This window comes from Pongo abelii, chromosome 2 (assembly GCF_028885655.2).
Source record: "Pongo abelii isolate AG06213 chromosome 2, NHGRI_mPonAbe1-v2.0_pri, whole genome shotgun sequence".
Lineage (NCBI taxonomy): Eukaryota > Metazoa > Chordata > Mammalia > Primates > Hominidae > Pongo > Pongo abelii.
The window spans coordinates 5,981,804-6,006,388 of NC_085928.1; the positions used below are offsets into that span (position 1 = coordinate 5,981,804).

The following is a 24,585-nucleotide window of genomic DNA, read 5'->3' on the forward strand; positions in this document are numbered from 1 at the left end:
TCCTACCCCAAGTAGTGCCCTGCCCACCTCTCGTCATGAGCCCCACTGCTGGCCAGGAAATGGGCTTGGGATATAACACATTAGTGCCAGGCTGGATCTCACAGAGCACTGATCTCCACTTGCACATTTTACAAAGAGAAGAAAATGGAAGTTGCTCCAAGGGGGCCAGTCAGCAGCCTTGGGACATGCACCAACTTGAGGGCAGAGTGAGGATGCAGTCCCAGGATGCCACATCCTGAGCTGGCCACCTACTGCTGCAGCCCTGGTGCTAGAGAAGCACCCCGTGGGGTCTTCTGTGAAACCGCAAGTCAGGGGCTGGCAGAAAACGAGGCAGATGCTTTCCAACGGCAGCTTGCACAGGAAGTCCCAATCAGACTGACGGAACCACAGAGCCTGGGAGTGGCCTCCAAGGCCACTCCAGTGTGAGCTATGTGCATCTCGCTCATCTTTGTGTCTCATCACATCCCCAGCTCTGTGTGAAGCAGTGACTGCCAAGGTGTTGTGAGTGAATGAACAAATCAGAGCTAGTTTTTTTCCAGCCTTTTCACTGCCAAAGACCCTTTTAACATTTATTTATTTTATTTATTATTTTTAGAGACAGAGTCTCACTCTGTCCCCAAGACTGGAGTGCAGTGATGGGATCACAGCTCACTACAACCTCAAACTCCTGGGCTCAAGGCAAGAGCCCACCTTTTAATCCTTTTCTCTCTACCCACTTTTAGGGATTCTACCTTTAAGACTCTCTCCCCTAAGAAAGTGCATCACAATCACCCTCTCATGCTGCAGAAGATGGGCATTCACACAAGTAACATATCTGTTTATGATGGAATTCACACAGCTTGTCTTACTGCTTAGGTGCATATTTCACTCAGGTGGTCTTGGAGCTGGGCAAGCAGGGACAGGCCATGAGGCGAGTCCAGCCGGCTGCCCCACTCCTCTATCTGGGCCTGGCTTTGTTACTTGCTCTTTATGGTCTCATATTCATGGGGTGGGGAGCAAGAGGTTTTAAAGTAAGCACTTCAGGGTTTGCAAAGCTAGAGTTTCAATATCAAGAAGCTACAAACAAAATTTAAAAAATTTAAAAAAAAACAAAGTTTCTGACCCAAAGGTGACAACCAAATAGGATCACATCACAGCCAACATCAACCCTTCAACAGCTGCCCAGCGCTCTGAGAATGAGCTCAAAGCCTTAGCACGCCCTGTAAAACCTGGTGTGGCCTGGCCCCTGCCTCCGCTCCAGATTCCACGCACATCACACTCCCCCACTACACTTATGCTCCAGCCACGCAGGCCTTCTCTCCCACTCATACAGACAGCTTGCTGCTGCCTGCCTGCCTCCGGGCCTTGCAGCCCACCTTAAAGACCTGGACTCTTTCCCCAGCCTCCACCTGCTGGCTCCAAGTCATCCTTCAGGCCCAGGTCCAGCGTCCTTCCTCAGAACAGTCTTCCCTCATCCACGTCAGCTCCTCCAGCACCTCTTCTCCCTCTTCCGGGGGCTGGGCCTGCCGGGTGCCATCAATGTTGATGGGACCCACAGTGCACTTGGCCTTCCCCTCCAGGCTGTCCCTAGCACTCACATGCCCTCAGGACTCAGCCCAGCATCTGGTACAGCCTAGCCTCCTATGAGCACATCTTGATTGGATGAAGATCCAGGGCCGCTGCTCTGAGTAATTCTGGATAAGGTCATGGAACCTGGTGCTCCAGCCTGCTCAGCTTTACAGAGTAAAACCAGCTTTGTTAAGACTTGGAAATTCTGAAAATCACCTGCAACCCTCATGGACCTTCACTTATTTGGAAAGTGCTGATTCTGGTCCAACCAATTCAATGTGCAAATGAGTTAACTGAGGCCCAGATGATGGGACAGGGATATGGCTTTGAAAAGGCAGAGCTGGGGATAGAACCAAACACCCTAACCCCCAACTTAGGCTCCTCCCCCGACTCTCCACTTCCCAGGGGAATGGGGCTGGAGGCCTCCTGTAGCCAGAACGGAACTGCAGGGCTGGGGAGGAGGGAGAGTGGACAAAAGCAAAGGCCTAGCTGAGAAGGGCCCAAGCCCACAGCTGGCTGGGGGCACAGAGGATCAACGAGCTAGCCCGAGATGCACACACCACCCGTGTAATGATGGGTACATCAATACAGACAAAGCATGCCTGGGTTATTCCACACAATGACTTACAGTAGATGAATAAAGATCCCGGAGTGGACGTCATGCTTATACTACAAAACAATAGCTTTGTGACTGGAGCCATCGCCACATGAGCCTGGTGTCAAGTATGGGCTGAGGAGCAGGGTCCAGGAGCCACCAGGTCACATGAGCCTGGTGTCAAGTATGGGCTGAGGAGCAGGGTCCAGGAGCCACCAGGTCACATGAGCCTGGTGTCAAGTATGGGCTGAGGAGCAGGGTCCAGGAGCCACCAGGTCACATGAGCCTGGTGTCAAGTATGGGCTGAGGAGCAGGGTCCAGGAGCCACCAGGTCACATGAGCCTGGTGTCAAGTATGGGCTGAGGAGCAGGGTCCAGGAGCCACCAGGTCACATGAGCCTGGTGTCAAGTATGGGCTAAGGAGCAGGGTCCAGGAGCCACCAGGTTTCTGCTTTTGCTGGGGCTGATTGATTCCAGGTTATTACATTTCTCTCAAAGAAAACTCATTGAAAAATTACAGAGAGTAATGACAGCTTTCTTTGAGAACCCAATTTAAGGCTCCAACCTGAAACTCCTACTATAGTTACTGCTGTCAGGAGTGGGCAGGTCCTTCACAATGTGAAGAAATTCCATAGTGCAGCGACTGCGGAGCCCACGCAGGGCAATGCAGGGAAGGGCTTTTTCTCTCTTTTTTTCTCCTTTAAAAGAACCATCTTGCACATTTTAAACAAAGACATAAAATGGCAGTGGGGAAATCAATTGCTCTTCCACTCGATTTCCCAGGGGATGGGCATCCAGCTACCATCTCTGGAGTCCTTGAAGCGCGGCCTGCCCCTCAGGCTGGTGCACAGCAGCTAAATGCACCCCACAGCAATGCTGTAAGGGGGTGCCCACCAGGCCACTCTGGAGGCTTGGGTAATGGAGGGCGCTTGGCTGCTAGCTGGTGGCAGAGTGAGACCCTGCACTCACTCCTAACTACACCGTGCATGCGGCTCACACCACACAGCTTCTCCGTGCGTTCTGGACACACCTGCTTCCTGATTGACACATGGGAGAACGTTTGCGAGGGGAAAGAGGTAGTGGTGACCCATGCCCAGAATGAATTTTAATTTCTGAGTGTTGAAGGTGTCACCTGAGAACATTGGGAAACACTGAGCCAAGACGAAAGTTCTGTCAAGTCAGAGATGACAAATGTGTCATTGCTCATTAAGATGCTGAGTGCAGCCAGAGGCAGCTCTGCACATGTGGGGGCTGAAACTGTCAAATACCTCGGAGCTTGCCAGGCCCCAAGGCTCTGCCCACATCATCTTGGTCCCCACTTCCTGGAGCTCTGATCACATTTCAGATTTGTTCCCTGAGAGGTGGCGACTGCAGGGGATAAGGGACCTTGCAGCTATTTTTGAATGTCACTGGAGCCATCGGCTTCCATTTCCTGCAGGCTGCTTGTCAACGTCACGTGATGGGCCGGAAAGTGTCAAGCGAGTGTGCCCCTGATTACCTGCCCTCAAGGCCAGCAAGGAAGGACCTAAGCTCACACGAAAATCACAGGCACTGAGTGGGGCCCTGGCCTGGGCGCTGGATGAAACTTCACACAGGGACCCGGTCAGCCCTGTGACCTTCCCATGGGCGAGGACTGGGGATGTGCACCACTGTCCACAGATCAGTCTCAGGCAGAAAGAGGATGCACTTGACTTCAGGCCCTGCAGTTGCCACCCACTCCCCAGTCATCCTGGACACGCGTCCTCACCTGAACAATGGCCCCATGACTGGCTGCGCCTCACAGGACCCAGGAGATGGAGAGATGCAGCCGCAGCTCATAGGACCCAGGAGATGGAGAGACACAGCCGCAGCTCACAGGAGCTGGGCCCCCCGGCTTCATTCCCTCCTGAATCTGCAGTGCTTAGCACAGCACCTGGCACACGATAAGCACTCTAGCGTCTCTGAGTGCACGAGTTAATGGGAAATGTAAAGTGCCCAGCAGGCTCCTTCCCCTGCTCTGGTCATCTCATGGGTTCCACCTGGAGGACTTGATTGAAATGTAAAGAATCGTTGAAAAGAAGGAAACCCTAGGCTTAAATCGGATAAACACTCCTATGTGCAAATCAGCCGAAAACAAAATAAAGGCCCTTACAGAGCGTTCTGGGGCTGTGTGAGCAAAATTCATCACAGCCCTGGCACAGTCCATGCCCATCGTGTGGGGATAAAAACCTCCACAGGACCCCTGCTGCGTGAGCCCCAGAGAGCCCCCCCAGAGACACTCCAAAGCCACAGATGCCCGCAAGCCATCCTTGTGTGCTGAATATGTATCAACAGGAAGGAAATAAACCCTTTCTGTGAGCTAACTGGGGAGCACCAGGGGCTTGTCTATCTGTGCTGCTGCTCAGCAGCTGGAAAAAGCCACAGCCACGTGTAGACATCCCTCGGAAACAGCCGCCTGCAAGTGTTTCTGAAGCAACCAGGACCTGCTGCTGACGTCAATACTCCCTGGAAAATTCCTCCTGCAGGCTTCAGAAGAGACCAGAGGAACCAGGGCCTGATTGGAGTTGCAAGGGTCTTTGGCACAAGCCTGAAATGAAGGGAGGTGGAGACCCCAGTAGGCAGGGTGCCTCCATGGAAGGAAACTTCTGGAGCAGAGCAGTTCGCAGGGCCTGTGGCACGGGCTGCTGCTTGCCATAGTGGAGACTTGTCCCAGGTCCTGCCTGCAATGGGCACTCTGTGCCACTCAACCAGGCCAGTGGCCATTCCACAATCCAGAAAGAGAGTGCCAGAGCTCCCCTGTAGCCACCTGTAAAACAGAACTGCGGAGGCACCCCTAGAATCGCAGCATTTTAGGATTCAAGAGGAGTTTAAAGGTCTCCTGGAGAGACTTGACTCCCATGCTGGAATCCCACCTTGAGTCTTTCAGACAAGTGTCCCAGCTTCTGCTCAAATGCCTCCAGAGACAGGGAGCTCACTACCTACAGCGGCAGCCTAGTCCATCACCAACCTCTAGGAACTCTTGTTCTTGGAGAAAAGGTCTCCCTCTGGTCACAAGTCCACCCTCAGAGCTTGCACAAAATGACAGGTGCAAGGTAAATGTGAACGAGAGGGTGCCCCGGTTTCACTGGCACTGTACACATTTTTCCCTAACTTGGAACTCCCCTCTTCTTGGTAATGGGGAAGTTTTTATTAATTTCTAAAAGTAAACAAAACAAGGCATATGTCAAGCAGTCAGAATTAAGATGTAAGGTTCTCCTCACTCGCATGGCTGGAGGAAGAGCTGGGGAATTGTTCTTTCTTCTATGAGGGGATAAGAATGCTTAGGGGACACTGCCTGTGGTCTCAGGCTCCTCGCCTCCTCCAATGTCCTCCAACCACAAGCGTGTTCCCAGGTGCTGAGGGCGTCCTGCCATCCAAGAGTCTGCCTCTGAGAAGAACAGGAACAGCGGGACTCCCTCCCCCTCCCCAAGGCACAGCACTGAGAAAACATCCTCTCTGCAAGACAGCTGGAGACCAACATCAAACATTGAAGGAAGGTTTTCAAAAATACCCCAAACACCAAACAAAAAAACTGAATTAAAAAAATTATTAAACAGGGGGTGTTTCACACAAAAATAGAGATCTCTATTTTCTCTTGAAAATCAGAAGCTCTTGCCTCACAGGCCCACACCCCCACACATCGAAAACCAGCCGGAGGTGCCAGTTCTGCAGGACAGTGTAAGGAGGCCACAGACTTCCCCATGAAACACACACACAGCCGTTTAATATCTCTGGGATGATTCCAAGGGCACACAGCAAATGACGAAGTGTTTATTGGAGAAAACTGCTAACATCTGGGAAGAACAAGGGCCTGTGGTGTGTGAAATAAGATGCCCGTCCTGCCTGACCTCCCACCCCAGTGAGCGGGTCTCCGCTCCAGACTGGTTCCTCCAAGATCACAGGACCCCCTTACCCCCAGCTCTGGGTCAGGGGATTCGTTTCCTAGGAGGGGCAGGATGTCAGCTTTTCTTTTCTTATCATGCCCCCAGCTACAGCTTGCTGAGACTGAGTCCCAGGAAAGTGGGCTCAGAGGTGGGGGCTCTCATCTTCCACCCAGACCCCATTCGTGGGATGGAGGCTCTGACTTGGGCGCAGCACCCGTGAGAATACTGGGGCCCGGCTGCCCTTCCCTGGCTCATGGGGTGGGGTTCCCTGCTAAGAGAGGCCAGCTAAGGAACACTGGAGCTGCTGCCCCACTCACCAAGGGACCAGCTCCTAACGTGCAGGTATCACCAGAGAGAGATGCACCACTGTGCCCAGCACCATAGCTCTGGCTCAGAGAGTTTGCCTGGGAAAGCAGCTGGTGCACAGCAACTAAATGCACCCAGAAAACAGGTGTGAGTTGCTCCTGAAGGGACTGACTTCATGTGCAACAGAGCTCGGAGGAGTCCAAGCCTAAGCACACTCTCCAAAACAGTGGAGGTTGTGCCGAAAGGCAACCGGGAGGCGACAGAGAGCCTGGGAGGTGTGGGCTACACTGGAGGCTGGCAAGTTTGCCAGAGAGAAATGGAAAAAGAGAGAGCTAGGAAGAGCTTTCCTGGGGTCAGAACAAACCTTAAACATCTTCTAGGGAAAGGGTCCCTTCAAAGGATCCTGAATAGGATTGGACTGAGTTGTGTAGGAATGTGTGCCCCAGGGAATTACTGAAGACAGTGGAGCAATCAGCCTCAATTAGTGGAGCTCAACAGTTGAGTGGTCAGTGAAAGACAGCCAAAAAAAGCCCTGCAAAGGCCACAGTCATCCCAGAGTGACAAAGGACATACCAAGGTGTTATCCCCTAAGAACAATATCAGAGACTTCTCACTGGGGAAAAGTGTGTGTGTGTGGGTGGGTATGTTTTCAGCAAAACAGCACAGCCTGTGTGTGTGTGTGTGTGTTCAGCAACATAACACAGCTTGTGTGTTTGTGTGTGTGTGCGCGTGTGTTTTTGTGTCTTCAGCAAAATAACAAGGCCAGTCACTAAAGAAGTAAACAAGCAAATAATAATAACAAGCTCCAGCATGGGGATGGGGAATCAGTACGCAGAGTTTCTACAATACATTACCTAAAATGTCCAGTTTCCAACAATTATAGGACATGAAAAAACAAAACAAAACAAAACAAGAAAACATGACCTGTACTCCAGAAAAAAGCCAGATGACAGAAACTGTCTGTGAGGGCTACCAGAGATCAGATTCACCAGGCAAAGCCTTCCAACCAAACAACGATGAAGGGAGTAAAGGAAGATTTGATAACAATCTCATATCAAACAGAGAATATCAAGAAAGAAGTAAAAGTTAGAGGAAAAAAAATAGAAATTCTTTTTTTTTTTTTTTGAGACGCAGTCTCGCCCCTTCGCCCAGGCTGGAGTGCAGTGGCACGATCTCGGCTCACTGCAAGCTCCGCCCGCTGGGTTCACGCCATTCTCCTGCCTCAGCCTCCCGAGTAGCTGGGAATACAGGTGCCCGCCACTACGCCTGGCTAATTTTTTTTTTTGTATATTTAGTAGAGACGGGGTTTCACCGTGTTAGCCAGGATGGTCTCGATCTCCTGACCTCGTGATCCACCCGCCTCAGCCTCCCAAAGTGCTTGCATTACAGGTGTGAGCCACCGCGCCCGGCCAGAAATTCTTAAGTTGAAAAGTATAATAGCTGAAATGAAAAATTCACTAGAAGGGCACAAGAGTAGATTTAAACTGGCAAAAGAAAGCATTAGCAAACTTGAAGATGGACTGCCAGCTTACATTAGCAACATGAAAAAACATAAAAACTTAAAATAACATAATAAAAGCAGAACATTAAATTCTTCCATGCCATGAGCACAGCTAAAGCCAATGCTTGCAAGAGTAGGGAAAGGGTCAAGAGAGAAACACAGGAAAAACAGAGAAAGGTGAGACATCTTTTAAAAGCAGTTCTCTTTATGGCTGTTACAGTGCTCCTTATGGGATAATATTTTAATCTTAAAGGATTGATTGAAAGGAAACCATTAGGTAACTAACAGTTTGTGGACAGGGAATACAAATCACAAAGGTTTCATGAGAATGATTAAAGTTGTAGAATGAATCAGAGAATCTAAAGACCTTGCTAATTATAGCTGACGTGATTAAGTGCCAGCTTTTTTGTTTTTTTTTTTTGGAGACAGGGTCTGGGTTTCTCACCCAGGTCTGTTGCCCAGGCTGGAGCATGACCACTGCTCAATGCACCCCTCAATCTCCTGGGCTCAAGCAATCCTCCTGCCTCAGGTTCTTGTGTAGCTGGGACCACAGGCCTATGCTACCATGCCCAGCTAATTTTTTGATTTTTCTTTTTTTTTTTTGTGGAGATGGGGGGTCTCACTATATTGTCCAGGCTGGTCTTGAACTCCTGGGCTCAAGTGATCTTCCTGCCTCGCCCTCCCAAAGTTCTAGGATTCTGAGTGTAAGCCAAGTACTAGCTTTCAAAATAATCAATCAGTTAACCACACAACAGCCCAGATAAGGAATGAAAACCAACAGTGGGGACCGATGGCCCAAGCTTACCATGGCGACACCCCTGGCCTCCTGGTAGGCCACCTTGACAACATCTGCGGTGCTGGTGTTGAGGAAGAAGTAACCTGAGCCTTCCCTGATGCGGAGCTCCGCCTGCAGGAGGCAGATGCAGGGAGGGTTGGGCCGCATGTCAGAGGGCGAGGAGTCCCCCCGTGGGTCTTGCCCAGGAAGGTGGCAGGGCAAGGACTGTACCTGGATGCCAGGGTGGTTGTAGATGGTCACCTCTTCTGGGCTCACCCTCACGTCCTCCACCAGGATGAGCTCTATGGAGGCTGACAGAGGCACCAGAGGGTCATGCTGAAGGGCAAGGGCAAGGCCATCAGATCCAGGAGGACATGATTAGGCTGCCCCTCAGGAAGAACAGGCTCAAAGGCCCTAGGGCCTGGCCTTGCTCCTGGCCACAAGCCCCTGGTGCTCCTGAGCCCAGCAGAATGGCCACAGACCCTTTGAGGCCTCCCTTCAGCCTCCTGGGGTGGAATGAGTTGCTGGCTCCTCCACTCCAGACTGAGGAGGGGGTTAGCAGCAATCCAGCTTAGAAGACACCACCCCAACCCATCAGGCCCCAGTGGTGGGCAACTCACACACACACCCTGCCTTGTAGGACCTCACAGCAAAGGGTCAGCTTCAGAGTGTGTGGCCGCCGGCCAGGCCAGGCATCGGGGGAGGGTCCCCTGGAAGAGTGGCCAAGGCTGGCTCAGGAGAGGACAATGACAGCCCTCATCCCCTAGGGTGGCACATGACCCACTGAGCTCTGCTTCCTGCCATGTGTCACACAAGGAAGCCACCCAGATCTGAGGCCCCCAGGAGGTCACGTGTTTGAGCACCTCCTCAGGGCCACAGGTGTGCCAGGCACTCAGGGTGCAGCAACTGCCCGCAGGGAGAGGCGACTCCAATGCACAGATGGAAGAGCAAGAGTGAGTCAATGACAGGAAGGTGTGCAGTGTGGGTGACAAGGACAACGAAGGTGTCTGCAAGGGAGAGCAGCTCTCAGGGGAACAGAGACTGCAAGGTGAGGAAGCCTGAGTGACTCAGCAATGGGGGGTGGGGGGACATCGGGGCAGAGAGAGGAAGTGCAAAGTCCTGAGGGGAACATGTCAGGGTGCTCAGGCATCAGGCAGGAGGCCATGACGCTCCCCACTCCCAATCAAGGGACTCCTGGTGCCAGTGAGGACTGAGCCATCAGGGACAGGCACAGGTGTGCCCCTTCAGTGACCACCTCCCTCCAGGCCAGCCTCCCCAGTGCTGCTCTCATGGGGCTCCAGCCTCTTTCAAAGTTTGCTCCCAGGAGGACAATAGAAGTGCCTCATCCTGGCATTTAGGGACCCTGGGAATACAGTCCCACCTTCTTCTTCCAGCCTGTACTTGCTGTCTCCACCTTATTCAAGACCTAAGTTTCCTTGTGGCTGTACCCCCCATGAGGTGGCTGTCATCCAGGAAGGGCTATTCTTGAGAAGCCCTTCCCATTCCCACCTCCGATGTACCTATTGGTCCCCTACTATTAATAGCAGTGCCTCTCCTGGGGCCTCCAAGAGGCTAGGGTGGGGGAGTGGTGGTCAAGCAGACAGTGACTCAGGACACTGTGATACCCAGTGGAATTTAAGCACAAGTAGGAGGCTTGCCCCGCTACCCATAGCCCACCCACCACTGGGCCCTGGGAGATACCGGCTGCTTTGTTCTGGCAGAGCTGAGGTGGGACTCCTGGTAGCCAGTGGCAGTGGCAGTGATGGCTGTGGTTCCTGATGCCTCGTGAACCAAAATGGCCTGCAAACCTGAGACCAGGAAGAGGGAAGCCACCGCTGGATGTCTGCCCATCACCACCCCTGAAGCAGCCCCTCCCTCCTTCTGATTTGCGGTTTCGAATCTGAAAACAGACAACTGTGTGTGTTGAAACTATGTGGATTGTAAGAGTTAACAGGACCTAAGCACAGATAACTAAGCTCCCACAGGCACTGGCCCACCTTGGCAGGCTTCCTGTCTGGTCTCTGTTCTCCTGCCTGGGCCATCGGGCTTGCGCCCAGCTCACCATGCAGCTTCTTTTGGCCACTCTCATCGTCCTGGGACACCAGCTGCATGGGCAGCTCAGGCTCGATGCTGGCCAACAGTGGCCTGGTGGACTCCCACTGGATGCTCAGAGAGCTGAAGTTGTCGAACCGGCGGCCCTCCTGGTCGTAAGCAGCCAGGTCCAGCAGGGGGTTGCGGTGGCTGGACACTGGGACCTGCAGGGAACACAGGTCAGACGCTGTGGTCACCCCCAGGACTGGACCTGGACACTGACCACGCAGTGCACTCTGAGGCCAGCAGCTGCCCTGTGGGCTCTTGGGGGTGCTGGTGAGAGAATGGGATGTGCCAGAAAGCAATCCTCACTATTGCCACCCACTAGGTCCCCCCATGGCCCTGTCCAAGCTGGCCTCTGGCTCCAGACCACAGCTCTCAATGGAATGAGAACCACTAGGGGGCCTTCAGCAACACTGGAGGCATTTCTGGCTGTCCCTACTGATGAGTCAGGGGGTTGCCACTGGCATCTAGTCGGGAGAGGTCCATGATGCTGCTAAACACCCTATGATACACAGGACAGCCCCCCATAGGAACTATCTGGCCCCAAATGTCAACAGTGCTGAAGCTGGGAACCCCCACCCTGACCTACTACTGTGGGCAGGCTGCTCTCCTTCCCCTCTGCCCTCACCTTCCCAAATGATTGCCATCCGCCACCCAGGCACATGTCAGTGCCTCTAGGATGGCCCCACTAGTGGTTTCACAGGAATGCAGATTTCAACGCCTAAGATGTCCCAGAGCCACTGGGTTTGTACAGCTCCTTTCAAAGTGGAATACTCGCCTAATCCTTAAATGTCCCAGGAAGGTGGAATGGGTCATCCCCATGTGAAGGAAGCACTGACCCAGGCAGGGAAAGGAGCTCATCCAAGGAGGTTCGGGATGGGAGCTCCAGGCTGCAGGTCCAAATCCTGGATTCCCACCACTCTGGCGTGATCTCTAGCTCCCTGAGCAGACTCTCCCCTTAGAAACCAGCTGAATCAAGCCTCTTTCCTGTGGGCTACCCCTTCCTTCTCTGGCCTCATAGCATGGGGGTAATGCGGGCAGGGCCACAAAGCAGAGGCCAAGTGTCTCTGACCCCACAACTTGGACTGAGCCCCAGCTCCACCTCCCAGTGCCCAGGCAAGTTATGAACTCCCTGAGCCTCAGTTTCTCCAGCTATGACACACAAAACACAACTGAGGGATTTAAATATGGGGACTGCAAGGTCATTTTAGAGCCTTCCTACATTCAGGTAGGAAAGGGGGCAGCCATGAGCATCATTCACAAACAGGGGTAGTTTTTCATTCGGGGAGAGGGGGGTCCTACAGGAAGAACTACCCTTCTCTCACTCTCTGGTTAGAAGTGACTGAGGCACTTGCTCTGGCCAGTGAAATGGGACTAGGGGGAAGCTTCACTGCCAGATCCCGACCTGCCACATTCCCTTTCTCTCCACAGTGGCACCTGCCATGATCAACATGGTGGCTGCTCCACAGCCCATGTCTTGGAATGAAGATCATAATGATACAAAGCAGGTCTCCCAGCCAACTAGAGAGGCTCACGTAGCATGGGCAAGAGGTGAGCTTGTGCCATGTGAAGCTACGGGATGCGGGCTTGTTTGCCGTGGCAGCCTGGCCAGGCCCCGCCTGCCTGACCGATACAGTCACAAAACACCCCACCTGCACCATGAGGCTCCTCCCAACTCCTTCTAGCTCTCTTGCCCCAAGAGAACACTTGATTCAAGCAGGCTACAAATTCTTAATCCACGCCCTGCTCCGAGTAGGCCAGCACCATCAGCAAGCATGCAAAGGTCTCATCATTATTCATAATATAGAAGCCAGGACTTTGGGCAGGGGCTGTAGGGACCTATCCTAGGTGCTCCATGGCTCCCCCAGATGCAATCCTGGCTGGAAAACCAATGCTCCTCCAGGGAAGGAAATTGACACTGGCCAAGCACATGGGCAAGCTAACTGGCCCATTTGAGGCAACAACATAAGCCCCGTATTACAAACAGGGAGGCTGAGGTCCAGGGACGTTAAATGTTAAATGACTTGTCCAAGGTCACACAGGTTTAGGGGTGGAACTCAGCTGGCCTGATTGTAGAGCCCAAGGACCTCCCCTGACTCAGTGTGTCCAATCTCTGGTGTCTCATCTGGGGGCAGCCCCATTCAAGCCCTTAATTAGTCCCATGCAACTGGTGACCACCCACAGTGAGCGAGCCACACGCTAGAGGACCTGCTCAGAGGGCCAGGGTCAGGCTGAGCCTGGCTCTACCTTGTCATTGTGATCAGTCAATTCCATTCTGGTGTCTCGCCTCACCAATAATTTAATCTGCAAACACATCTTGGGTAGCCTCTGAAGTTGGAGAGTATAAAATTACCTTGATCCTGCACCCAGGCTCCACTGCAGGGATATATCTTTTTCAAAGTTCCCTAATGACTGGCCAGGCATGGTGGCTCACGCCTGTAATCCCAGCACTTTGGGAGGCCAAGGTGGGCAGATCACGAAGTCAGGAGTTCGAGACCAGCCTGACCAATATGGTGAAACCCTGTCTCTACTAAAAATATAAAAATTAGCTGGGTGTGGTGGCGCATGCCTGTAATCCCAGCTACTCAGGAGGCTGAGGCAGGAGAATCACTTGAACCTGGGAGGTGGAGGTTGCAGTGAGCCGAGATTGCGCCACTGCACTCCAGCCTGGGCGACAGAGCGAGACTCTGTCTCAAAAAAAAGAAAAACAAAAGTTCCCTAATGAAGCTCTAAATTGCCAGGGTCACGCCTGAATGGCTGGCTGGTGGCTCAGGAACCTGAGCACTGATGGATCACACAGCTACTCTAAGTTTGAGGTCCATTATTTTCTGGCGACATCTATGATGTGCAAAGCCAAATCAGAGTCAAGCCCTGCAGCCATCATATTTAAGTCCAGAGAGACAACCCTGGGCTAAAGCAGAGGCCCTGGCCAACAGACAGACCAGGCACAATCTAGCCCCAACGTGGCCCGCTCAGCTCACAGCCAACGCTAAGGACAGAGAAGATGCACATAGGTATGATTTGTTTTTCTTTGAAAATGAGGAAGCTGGGCCAGCCTGGGGTTGAATTGACTGTCCCTGAGCTGAGCAGGCTGCCTGTCCAGAGAGGACCTGCTCTCCAGTTCAGCTACTCCCTGGCCAGTTCACCAGCAGTGTGGCTTCTCCACCCATGAGTCTGCAAGAGTCAAGGGTGAAGACAGGAGTGGCACATGCACAGTGCATTCGCTGGTTCACTCATCATTCGCTCCTAGTTACTGAGTTCCTCCTATGAGCCAGGGTCTGCTCTAGGACTCGCAAAGAATAAATGGAGTGAGTTCCACAGCGTTAGATCGCAGTGATCTCGCACATGCCCTCCTTAGAGCCCCACTCCGCTCCTCCTGGGCAGCCTCCTCCCCACTCTGCTGCATGCCCTATTTCACTTCCCTCGCAGCGCTTGCCACCTCTGATCCATCTTATTTGTGCATCTCCTGGTCTCCCTGTCATCTCTGGGAGGCAGGTTCCTTGCCTGTCCTGATTAGCATGCAATCCAAAACTCAGACCTGTATCTGGCACAGAGGACATGCTCCATAAGTACATGCTCAAGGAGTGAGGAGCCGCCCACCCCCCCTCCTCTGAAAAGGGGTTGGGGGCTGGTGCTGGCCAGAGGATGTCCCATGTCCCTTACCCTGGACACACTCAGCACCTTGGGCTCTGAATACCCTAGGGACTAAGGCATGGATGTGTCTCAAGTCCAAGGGGAGCAGACCTGTGGCTTCCCCTACCATCCCTGCTGTTAGACAGACTCCCAAGGGACTTTCTTCCTCTCCCAACACTTCCTTCTGAAACACAGCCCCACGTCGCCCACATCATGGGGATGCTGTAGCTGGTCACCTCTCCTCAGCAGCCCCCACGCCTGCTCTGACCCTACATACTCTGTCCATAGACAGCAAGCCCCATTTTAACACCCTCAAGGCACAGAAGACAACAAGTTGTTTTTAAACTACCAAGTGCCAAACAAAGGCAGGCAGCAAATGTGGAAGAGGACTCTATCTTCACCTGGCACTGCCACTAGTAGCTGTGACTTTGGTATGTCCCTCACCTCTCCAAGCTGTGTGTCCTCTGCATATAAAACACAAATGAAACCAGTGCCCTCACAGGGCCAGCTGTTGAGACGAAGAAGTGCAGCGTGGAGCTATGTCCGTTACAATGCTTGGGACTATGGGCGAGGCCACCAATGTCCTCCTGCCCAAGCGGGTGGCACCCTCACCTCCTCCCGAGCATAGCCCACACTCACCACCTGCTTGTTCTGCTGCAGCAGCGGACAGGACACGTCCAGCTGGGGGCTGGTGTAGACAGGCGCGAGGGTGAGCCTGGACGGTGGGGCGCAGACGAACTTCACCACAGCAGGCTCCACCGCAGGGAAGGGGTTGGTGAGGCTGGGCTTGTTCCCCACCGACAGGGCGATGACCTGGTAGGGCACAGTGAACAGTCAGACCCCCAAGCTTGAGTTCTCACTCCTCTCTGAGCTGTGCCACACCCCACCCCAGCTCCCTCTGACTCAGTTTTCTCTTCTATAGGATGGGAGTGATGATGATACCCATGCCACAGGGTCTTCACAAAGGCCCAGTGGCACACAGGTGGGAAAGCACTTTCTCAACACCTAAGAGACTCTCAGATGGGAGCCCACGTGCCCTATGGGCTGCTCCTATCCCAGGGAAGAGGTAGAGCCGGTGAGGCTTCATGGTTTCCCAGGACCCTAGGAAAACCCCACGGTTGCATTAGCAAATTCACAAGTTCAAGGATGCTTCAATGAGGAGTCCATATGGAGGTGAAAATACCCATGGAACGAGGAACAGACATGGGAAGTGCATGCTGCAGAATGATGACGGGGCAAGCAAATCAGATAGGAGCTCTGCAGGACAACGCCCAGGAGGAGCTGCAGCCTGGAGGCAGGGCCTGCCCTCCGCCTGCTCATGCTCTGCAGCTCCAGGGGCTGCTGCAGAGAGGGAAATCCATGGTACAAGAAAAGAGGGAAACCTGTCTGCCTGGAGAGCTGGGACCTCAGAAATCATATCTGGCCTCCTCTTTTTTGGAGCACCATGGCTCAGGGGCCATCTTGAGGTAGCACCCTCAGCCTCCTCAGATGACATGCACTTGATGGAGGACACGAGCCCCCACCCCTCCTGACCATGAGGCAGGACCAAGGACAGTGTCCTCCCTGACTCCACGCACGCTTTGTCTGCACCCGGTGCCCCATGTGAGGGAGCCACAGAGCAATGGATTGGGAGGGCCCTAGAGGTAACCCCAATTGGAGGTCAAATTCCTACAGCCCTGAGAGGGGACAGGGATGGTGGGGTCATGCTAGGGGTAAGAAATATATCCAAGTTAATTCATGAGGAATTTTATTCTTCTTATTGTATTATTTATTATGATGCTGTTATTGTTCTTGTTGTTTTATTGTTTTTCTAAAACCACCCCACTGGTGAGTGGAACCTATCACCAGGCATCTTTTCTGGCCATACCAGGGCAGCTGTGGCATGGCTGATACCATAAGGGCACCATGGGAGGCATGCATGTACGTTTTATTGCCAATTGACATTCTTTGCCCTGCTACACATGCAGGAAATATCCTTCACTTCCCAAAGAATCGGGCTTTCTCCCATCTTCCTGATTCCCGCCGAATACCCCTTTTGCTCTGGGCTTCCTGCCTTGGAAACGGAGCAGTAGATGCCCACCAGAAGCCCCACAAGCTCTCAGCTCACCCTCCCCGGGGAAGGAGTGCCAGGCCCCAAGGCGCCTGAATAGCAAGATGCCCTCCAGCCAGCATGTGGGGATTCAGGTCACACATGTGTTTTGTCTGGTCCCCTCAGCCTCCTCAGCTTTTGGTTTTCAGCATTAAAAAACTTAAGAGATTATCTATGCAAAAAAAAAAAAATTCTGATTTCCATGTTATCCTCAAGAACCAACAAGATGTGTCAAACCTGGGTCTATAGCCTCATTCATTTACGACCCTGGAGACACTGGACTGTGACCCCCGAACTCAAAGCTTCCAGCTCTGGTTTGGTTATGGGGGATGCTGAAGCCCATGGAGGTGGCAAGCCACCCAAGTGGCCTACTCTGTGAAAGCTGGCATAGCGGGAGGTCCCCATTGCCACACCTGCCTGGCGTTCATTGAGTCATTCCACCTCAACACGCCTCAGTTTGCCTGTCTGTAAAATGGGTACAATAGGAGTGGTTGTCTATCAGCGTTACTCCAAGGAGTAAATAAAACAATACTGAGAGAGTCATTTTCCACCCCTGCCTTAGGGCAAGGAGGGTCTGGAGCAGCTGCCCACTCACCTGCTCACCCAAGGCCTGACAGGTAACAAGGATCCAGTGTTGCTGATAATTCCGGGAGGAATGGGGGGCAAAGAGAGCCAGGCCGATGCTGTCAGTGTCCTCAGCGGTGACGTTCTGGAAGAATTTGGAAGGCTCGAGGATCCAAGGTCTGGGACCTCCTTCAAACAGCATCTCCTTTGAGGAGCCCAGGGTTACCAAGGCAACAGAGGAGGGATCCACAGCCTGGGGACAGAAGAGGCAGAAGACTTGGCATTCTTCTAAGGCAGCATGGGCAGGAGCCGGGCATCCCAGCCCCGCATCCTCACCCTGCTTGTGGGGGCTGGTGGTCAGGCAAGCACCCTCTCCTGTTTGAAACTCATTCTCCTCATCTGCAGCACTCATGGGGATCGTTGCAAAGATCCAGAGGAATGGGGTGTAGATAGAATTAAGCCCTCACTCTGACAGACTGCTGGAGGGTGTACATGGATTTGCCTTTTTTGTCAAACAATCTGGTAAAAGCCTTGAAAATACCCACAGCCCTGGAACCCAGGAATTCCCCATCTGGAACCTAACCTAACAACACAATGGAGAGAAACATGTCAATGCACAGACAGATCTTCATCACACTATTATTTCCCACAGCAAATAACCAACAATAATCTACAATCCAGCACAAGGGGCTCAGTACACATGGTGTTTCCCAGTGACGGAACCTTATGCGGGCCCCCAAAGCAGTCTTCACAAAGATCTACAAGCGCAGGATACAAATCTGATGGTGAAGTTTGATCACAATCATGTTGCTGTAAAAAGCATAAAACCATCCTAAAGAGATATCCACCAGGTGACCAAGGGAGATGCAGCCTGTGGTGTCCTTGCTGGCATCATTGCCAGTGGTCCATTCCCTTCCTTCTGAGCCGCTGGGCTTCCCACACCTTGCACCACGTATGCACGAGCTTCGAGGGTGAGTCTTGTGGTACTTAGAACCATGCCTGGCACATAGCGGGTGCTCAACAATTCTTTGTTGAATGAAAGTGAGTTGGCAAGTAAAACTATGGAGTCCTTAAAGTACCCAGTAAACAAAGGAAGAATTAAAGTAGTATTTCACACAAAGCTCTCATTTCCTCCATGGCCTAGGGCAACCAATGGTGCCCAGGGCCCCATGGCCTTCTGGTGTGGGCAATGGCACTGCTTAGATTCTATGTAACAGGGTGTCATTCTCAGCCAACCTCCAGGAAGATGTGGATACTCCACAGGAGGACTTCTCCCTCCAGTGACACAGCAGGGGTGTGGAGAGGAGGGATTCACTCTGAGGGGTCCCGCAGTCCTGCTCCTTGACTCCCTGCCCAGCTGGGCTAACCTCCCACTGCAGAGGGTCCCACTGCAGTGACTGCCAAGTCCTCACTTGTCAGTCTGCTCCCCGCTAGACCCATTTACTCTCCCTTCAAACAGCTGCCCATGTGTCCCTCACTAAGACACAGACCTGACCCTGTCCCTTGTGCATTAAACTATTCCACAGCACCTGCGGCCCTTGGAATACAGGCTCAGCTTCTGTCCTGGGACTTGGGCTCTTCCAACCTGGCCCCAGTCCCAGCTTCAGACTAGTGGCATCCTTCTAGAGAACCATGCTCAGGTGTCCCCAGGCCTTCGCAGAGGCTACCCTCCTGCCCTTGTCTCACTTAGGCGACCCCTCCTCACACTGCGGGGCTCAGCACACTGGCCTCCAGAAAGCCCTGCTTCCTCCCCCACCCAGCCCCGACCTGCGGCCCAGGCGACTCTTCTCTGGCCCCCACTTCACCTGGTGCTCCTCACCCTGAAGGAGCTTCATGGCTTGGGGGTCTCCTTGATCAGGCTACAGGCTCGTGGTGGGTAGGGTGTGTCTGTTTCCTTCTGCGTCTGTGGCATGATCTTAACCACATGAGGAAGGAGAAACCTTATAAGAAAAATATTCCCTCCCCACCCACAAAAAAACCTCTTCCAGCCTTGCACATGGTGGAAGGGTCATGCTAGCTCTCTGGGTTCTTTTATAAGGGCACTAATCCCAGCTGTGAAGCTTCTGCCCTCATGATCTAATCACCCCTCAAAGGCCTCAGCTCCATTGCTGTGGGGGTCAGCATTTCAACGTATGTATTTTGTGGGGACATGAACATCCAAATTACGGCTATCTATGAGGAAGGAAGCCCTCACCAGTCACCAAAATCTGCTGGTGCCTTGACCTTGCACTTCCCAGCTCCTAAACTGCAAGAAAGAAATTTCTGTTGTTTATAAGCTACCCAGTCCAAGGTGTTTCGTTAAGGCAACCTGAACAGACTATGAGTTTTCAAATGAGAATTCTGTCCTTTTGACTTTGTTTTTGAATATGAACATTTTTTGAATCTGATATAGGTTATCGACTGTCTCTGGGCATCCCTCCCTGCACCTGTGTGCTTGCACACAAACAATTCCAAGGAGCCCGCGGTGCCCCTGCCATAACCCATCCCCGGACTTGACCTTCAACAGAGCCAGGTGTGGCCCCTGTTTCCTGCAGGAGAAGCACTAAGTATGCTCAGGGCCTTCATCTCTGCTCCTCTCGGAACTCCCCGCTGGAAAGAACAGCACAACCCAGTTCTGCACGCCACTCAGGCCTCTGCCTGAGTGTCACCTCCTCAGGCAGGCCTCTGCTGAGCCTGTCTGAAGCAGGGTCTCCCTTCCCCTGTCACCTCCTTTCCAGCTCAACTCTTCATCTCTGCCCCTCAGACATCACTGGATATACCATCATTTGCTTCTTTGTCCCCACTGGAGTGAAGCTAGTGTGGGACCTTAAACAAGTTAATGTCTACAAGGCTGTTTCCCCATCCTGTGAAATGGGTACAATGATAATGCCTACCTCGCGGGGCTACTGTTGCGATTCAGGGGCTGGAATGAAAGACCTGAGTATGTGACTAGCACACGCTCAATCAATGGCCCCTGCTATTAGAAACTGTCTGTTTCTAACTGCTGTTATTAACTGTCATCCCCACTTTATAGACAGAAAGGATAAATCCCAGCAGATGAAGACACTAAACCAAGCTAACCCAGGTGGTGGGCCCGGGTCTGTTCTGATTCTTGATCCCATGCTCTTACCCAAATCTCATGGCCACAACCAATAAAACCCCACTATGGGCAAAGCAGGCCACTGTGTATCTTGCCAAAGACATTTTCATGACCAGCCCAAAGTGAAAGAACTGTGCGAAGGCGCTATGTGTTCTACAATTAACAACAGGAGGATGAGGAATTATCACCTTCCTGTTTAATTCTCTCCCTTAGGCATGAAAGTATCATGGAACCCTGTGCCAAGGAGACAGGTTAACAATGCAGCTGATAAAGGATGCTCATGAATTGTGCAGGCTCCTCAGCGGGTGTCAAAGCCCAAATATTCCAAATATTCCTCATGTGCGACAGAGACATCAATTCCTCTATTGGTTAAGTTCCTGTCACTTGGCTTTTGTTCCTTGTAAATAAACCTGATCTTACCTTCCTTAACTAGGAAGGAGACAGATGAAAGGAGAAGAGACCCATATCCACTTTTCTCTATAATCTGTCCAATCAGGAAGCCACCTCCCTGAGGGACATGTCTACCTTATCTTCATCCTTACATTCCAGCTCAGGACTGTGAGTTCAGCTTCTGGCTTCTGCTGCTCCAGCCAAACACCCTGATAATCCAAAGCCAGGAGAGGCCCTGAAGAACCCCTCTCCAGGTGCCTGGTGAAATGCTCTAGCTCCCAGAAGGTGCGCAGGGCAACCCCAGAATGCCTGCTGTGCTCAGGGATTTCAACTCTCTCCACTCTGCTCTCTGACACTCTTACCTGCTGCAGTGCTATGCTTGAGTTGGGATGTGAGGGCAGGTCTTGATCTCCTCATTTTAAACTTCCACCCCCATCACCCCTTCATGCTCTACTTTTTTCATGGCAAGCAGAGGCAAAATACATTCTTTGCTTTGTTTACGGTCATCTCTACCTCTCTTTGACATAATGTCACTTCATGGGGAGAAAGGTTCTGTGTTTTCTGCCCTGGTGCATCTCTAGGGCCTGCAGAAGGGATTGCACAAGTAGGTATTCATGCCTGTGTGCTGAAGGAACAAGTGGGTGGAGGATGAGGAGCAGGGCTAGGCCTCTGATCACTAACGGACATCTGAGAGGTGTCTGTTATGTTTGCTCTGGAGGTCAGGAGGCCTTGGCTTCTGCCCTGGCTGGGTGACCTTGGACACATTTCCTCACACGTTCATTCTAAACAAAACCACCCTTGGTTGATGTCTGCTCTGTGCCAGGCACTGAACCCAGGGCTAGGGGTTCAGAGATAAAAGATCCTAACATTGCCGGGCGCGGTGGCTCACGCCTGTAATCCCAGCACTTTGGGAGGCTGAGGTGGGAGGATCATCTGAGGTCGGGAGTTTGGGACCAGCCTCACCAACATGGAGAAACCCTGTCTCTACTAAAAATACAGAATTAGCTGTGGATGGTGGTACACGCCTGTAATCCCAGCTACTCAGGAGGCCGAGGCAGGAGAATCGCTTAACCCCGGGAGGCAGTGGTTGCGGTAAGCAGAGATGGTGCCATTGCACTTTAGCCTGGGCAACAAGAGTGAAACTCTGTCTCAAAAAAAAAAAAAGAAAAGAAAAAGAAAAAGAAATCCTAACATCACCAGGCTTGCTTCCAATGAATGGGTGAGAGGAAGAAAAAAAATGGGACAAACCATGAGGACCAGAGCTGTCTTCAAGGCTGACAATGGGAGCACAAAAATGCAAGGACTGCCTGACCGAGCCAGGGAGTCTGGGGCTCCGCCAGGACTGCTCTCCAGCCCTCCCTGGAAGGAGGAGCAGGAACTCCCCATCAACGAACCCTCTCTGCGCCTCCTGCAAGCTAGGCAGGGTTCAAAGAAAGGAATGATTACAGTCAGCAGCCTCCTGCATGGCAGCCCTCGCACGGAGCCTTCACACCCACCCCAGAGGAAGGCCCAGTTCTTTTTTATCCATGTATAATAACTAACCCTTCCTGAGCCTGCACTACCCCCTAGACTGTGTTCTGAGCTCATTCTATTTATGAGCTCAGCAAATCCTTATCACGACCCCATGAGGCAAGAGCTGTCTCAGTCCCATTTTACAGGCAGGGAATGTAAGGCCCAAGAGTGGGTGGGGGTCAGGCTGGACTCGGCTCAGGAGAGTGGTATGGACACAGAGGCTATGTGCTCTGCTCCGCACAGGCAGTGGCCACCACTGTCCTCAGATGGGAAGCAGGATGGACGGACACCAGGCCAGGGCAGATCCTCTCTGACCCCAGTCTTGGAGGCCTCAGCATCTGCCATGCCACACGGCCGCTGTCCTAATTCTAGGGCTCTGTGGGGACCCTGAAGGTTAGCTCTGGAGTGGAGCGGAAGCACTCCCCTGTTCTGACCCTTGCTGAACACACTTCTGAAGCCCTTGCAGCCCACACTCCTACCTTCGTTGGGAGAGGCTGGCAGGTCAGTGTCCTGCCAAGCCTGCCAAGCCCTGTCTCGCGTAACTACAGAGATGCCCACAACCACTGCCCCATCAGGGAGGCTCTGCTCCTTCCACATGGATCCTGCTTTCAGCCAGAAATCATAGGAGAGGAAGCTGTGCCAAAAGCTATTTTGAAGGAATAGGGTTTATCATGCAAATTCGTCAGAGCAAATGGGTAATTTGCATCTGGGAAGGAGTGGGCAGGGGGTGGTAAAGGGCAGGGCCCCTGGCTCACCTTGAGGGGCAGGTAGGCAGCAATGGTGATCTTGGCACTCAGGTGGACGTGGCCGTGTCTGTAGCTCACAAGAAGCGTGGTAGAGCCCTGGGCCTCGGCCTTTACCCGGACGCCGCTGCAGTGCTCAGAGCCTGGCAGCAGCCTCCCTATAGAAAGGAGAGAACTAGATGGTCACCCTGAAATCACTTTTTTTTTTTTTTTTATGAGATGGAGTCTCGCTTTGTTGCCCAGGCTGGAGTACAGTGGCATGATCTTGGCTCACTGCGACCTCCGCCTCCGGGGTTCAAGTGATTCTCCTGCCTCAGCCTCCCAGGTAGCTGGGACTACAGGCAGGGACCACTACACCCGGCTAATTTTTGTATTTTTTTAATAGAGATGGGGACCCACCATGTTGGCTAGGCTGGTCTCGAACTCCTGACCTCAAGTGATCAATCTGCCTCAGCCTCCCAAAGTGCTGGGATCACAGGTGTGAGCCACTGTGCCCAGCCCTGAAATCACCTTTGGTGGGGAAGGCACAACAGGCTGGGGGCCCCCTCTTTCATCCCAGGCTTGATCCTTGATCTGATTTCTTTTTTTTTTTTGAGACGGAGTCTCCGTCTGTCTCCCAGGCTGGAGTGCAGTGGCGCGATCTCAGCTCACTGCAAGCTCCGCCTCCTGGGTTCAAGCGATTCTCCCGCCTCAGCCTCCCGAGTAGCTGGGATTAGAGGCATGCGCCACCACGCCCGGCTAATTCTTTGTATTTTTAGTAGAGACGGGGTTTCACCGTGTTAGCCAGGATGATCTCGATCTCCTAACCTCATTATCCACCCCCCTCAGCCTCCCAAAGTGCTGGGATTACAGGCATGAGCCACCGCACCCGGTCCTGATTTTTAAAAAAATATTTAATTCAGCCGGGCACGGTGGCTCACGCCTGTAATCCCAGCACTTTGGGAGGCTGAGATGGGTGGATCACCTGAGGTCAGGAGTTTTGAGACCAGCCTGACCAACATGGAGAAACATGTCTCTACTAAAAATACAAAAAATTAGCCAGGCGTGGTGGCGCATGCCTGTAATTCCAGCTACTCAGGAGGCTGAGACAGGAGAATCACTTGAACCCAGGAAGCAGAGCTTGCAGTGAGCCGAGATCGCACCATTGCACTCCAGCCTGGGCAATAAGAGTGAAACTCTGTATCAAAAGAAAAATAAAAATGTTTAATTCACGGCCGGGTGCGGTGGCTCATACCTGCAATCCCAGCACTTTGGGAGGGTGAAGTGGGCGGATCACCTGAGGTCGGGAGTTTGAGACTGGCCTGACCAACATGGAGAAATCCCGTCTCTATTAAAAACACAGAATTAGCCAGGCGTGGTGGCGCATGTCTGTAATCCCAGCTACTTGGGAGGCTGAGGCAGGAGAATTGCTGGAATCCGGGAGGTGGAGGTTGCAGTGAGCCGAGATCGCACCATTGCACTCCCGCGTGGGCAATGAGGGAACAAAACTCAGTTTAAAAAAAATGAATAAATAATGTTTAATTCACATGAGTATATAATTCACAATGATTTTTCCACATACTGGACCCACCCTATATGCAGCACCCAGATCAACAAACAGAATATTATCTGTACCCCCAGAATCTCCTAGAAACCCTCCTGGTATTTGGCCTCTCCCTAAAGGAAAACCACCTCCCTGGCACCTAGCAGCACAACTGAATCTTGCTTGGTATTTTTCCCATAAACGGAACCATGGGCATAACTCTGTTGTGCCTGGCTTCCTCAACTCAGCAGTGTTCATGGGATTTCTCATTGGTCACACCTTGAAGATCCTTTGTCCACATTCTCCATATGATTCTGTTGTATGAATATAGAG

General features: G+C 52.4%; 1 protein-coding gene across 2 annotated transcripts in view; it reads right to left on the reverse strand.

The window, feature by feature from the left end:
• NUP210 (nucleoporin 210) overlaps positions 1 to 24,585 on the reverse strand; it is a 106,401-nt gene that overhangs the window by 27,272 nt on the left and 54,544 nt on the right. For both annotated transcript variants that reach the window (XM_054551246.2, XM_024244326.3), the window contains exons 14-20: positions 22,743 to 22,888; positions 17,038 to 17,259; positions 14,993 to 15,166; positions 10,689 to 10,881; positions 10,328 to 10,434; positions 8,858 to 8,962; positions 8,657 to 8,758 (exon numbers count right to left, since the gene is read on the reverse strand). In XM_054551246.2, coding sequence (XP_054407221.2) covers positions 8,657 to 8,758; positions 8,858 to 8,962; positions 10,328 to 10,434; positions 10,689 to 10,881; positions 14,993 to 15,166; positions 17,038 to 17,259; positions 22,743 to 22,888 — 1,049 coding nt within the window. The remainder of the gene's footprint in view (positions 1 to 8,656; positions 8,759 to 8,857; positions 8,963 to 10,327; positions 10,435 to 10,688; positions 10,882 to 14,992; positions 15,167 to 17,037; positions 17,260 to 22,742; positions 22,889 to 24,585) is intronic.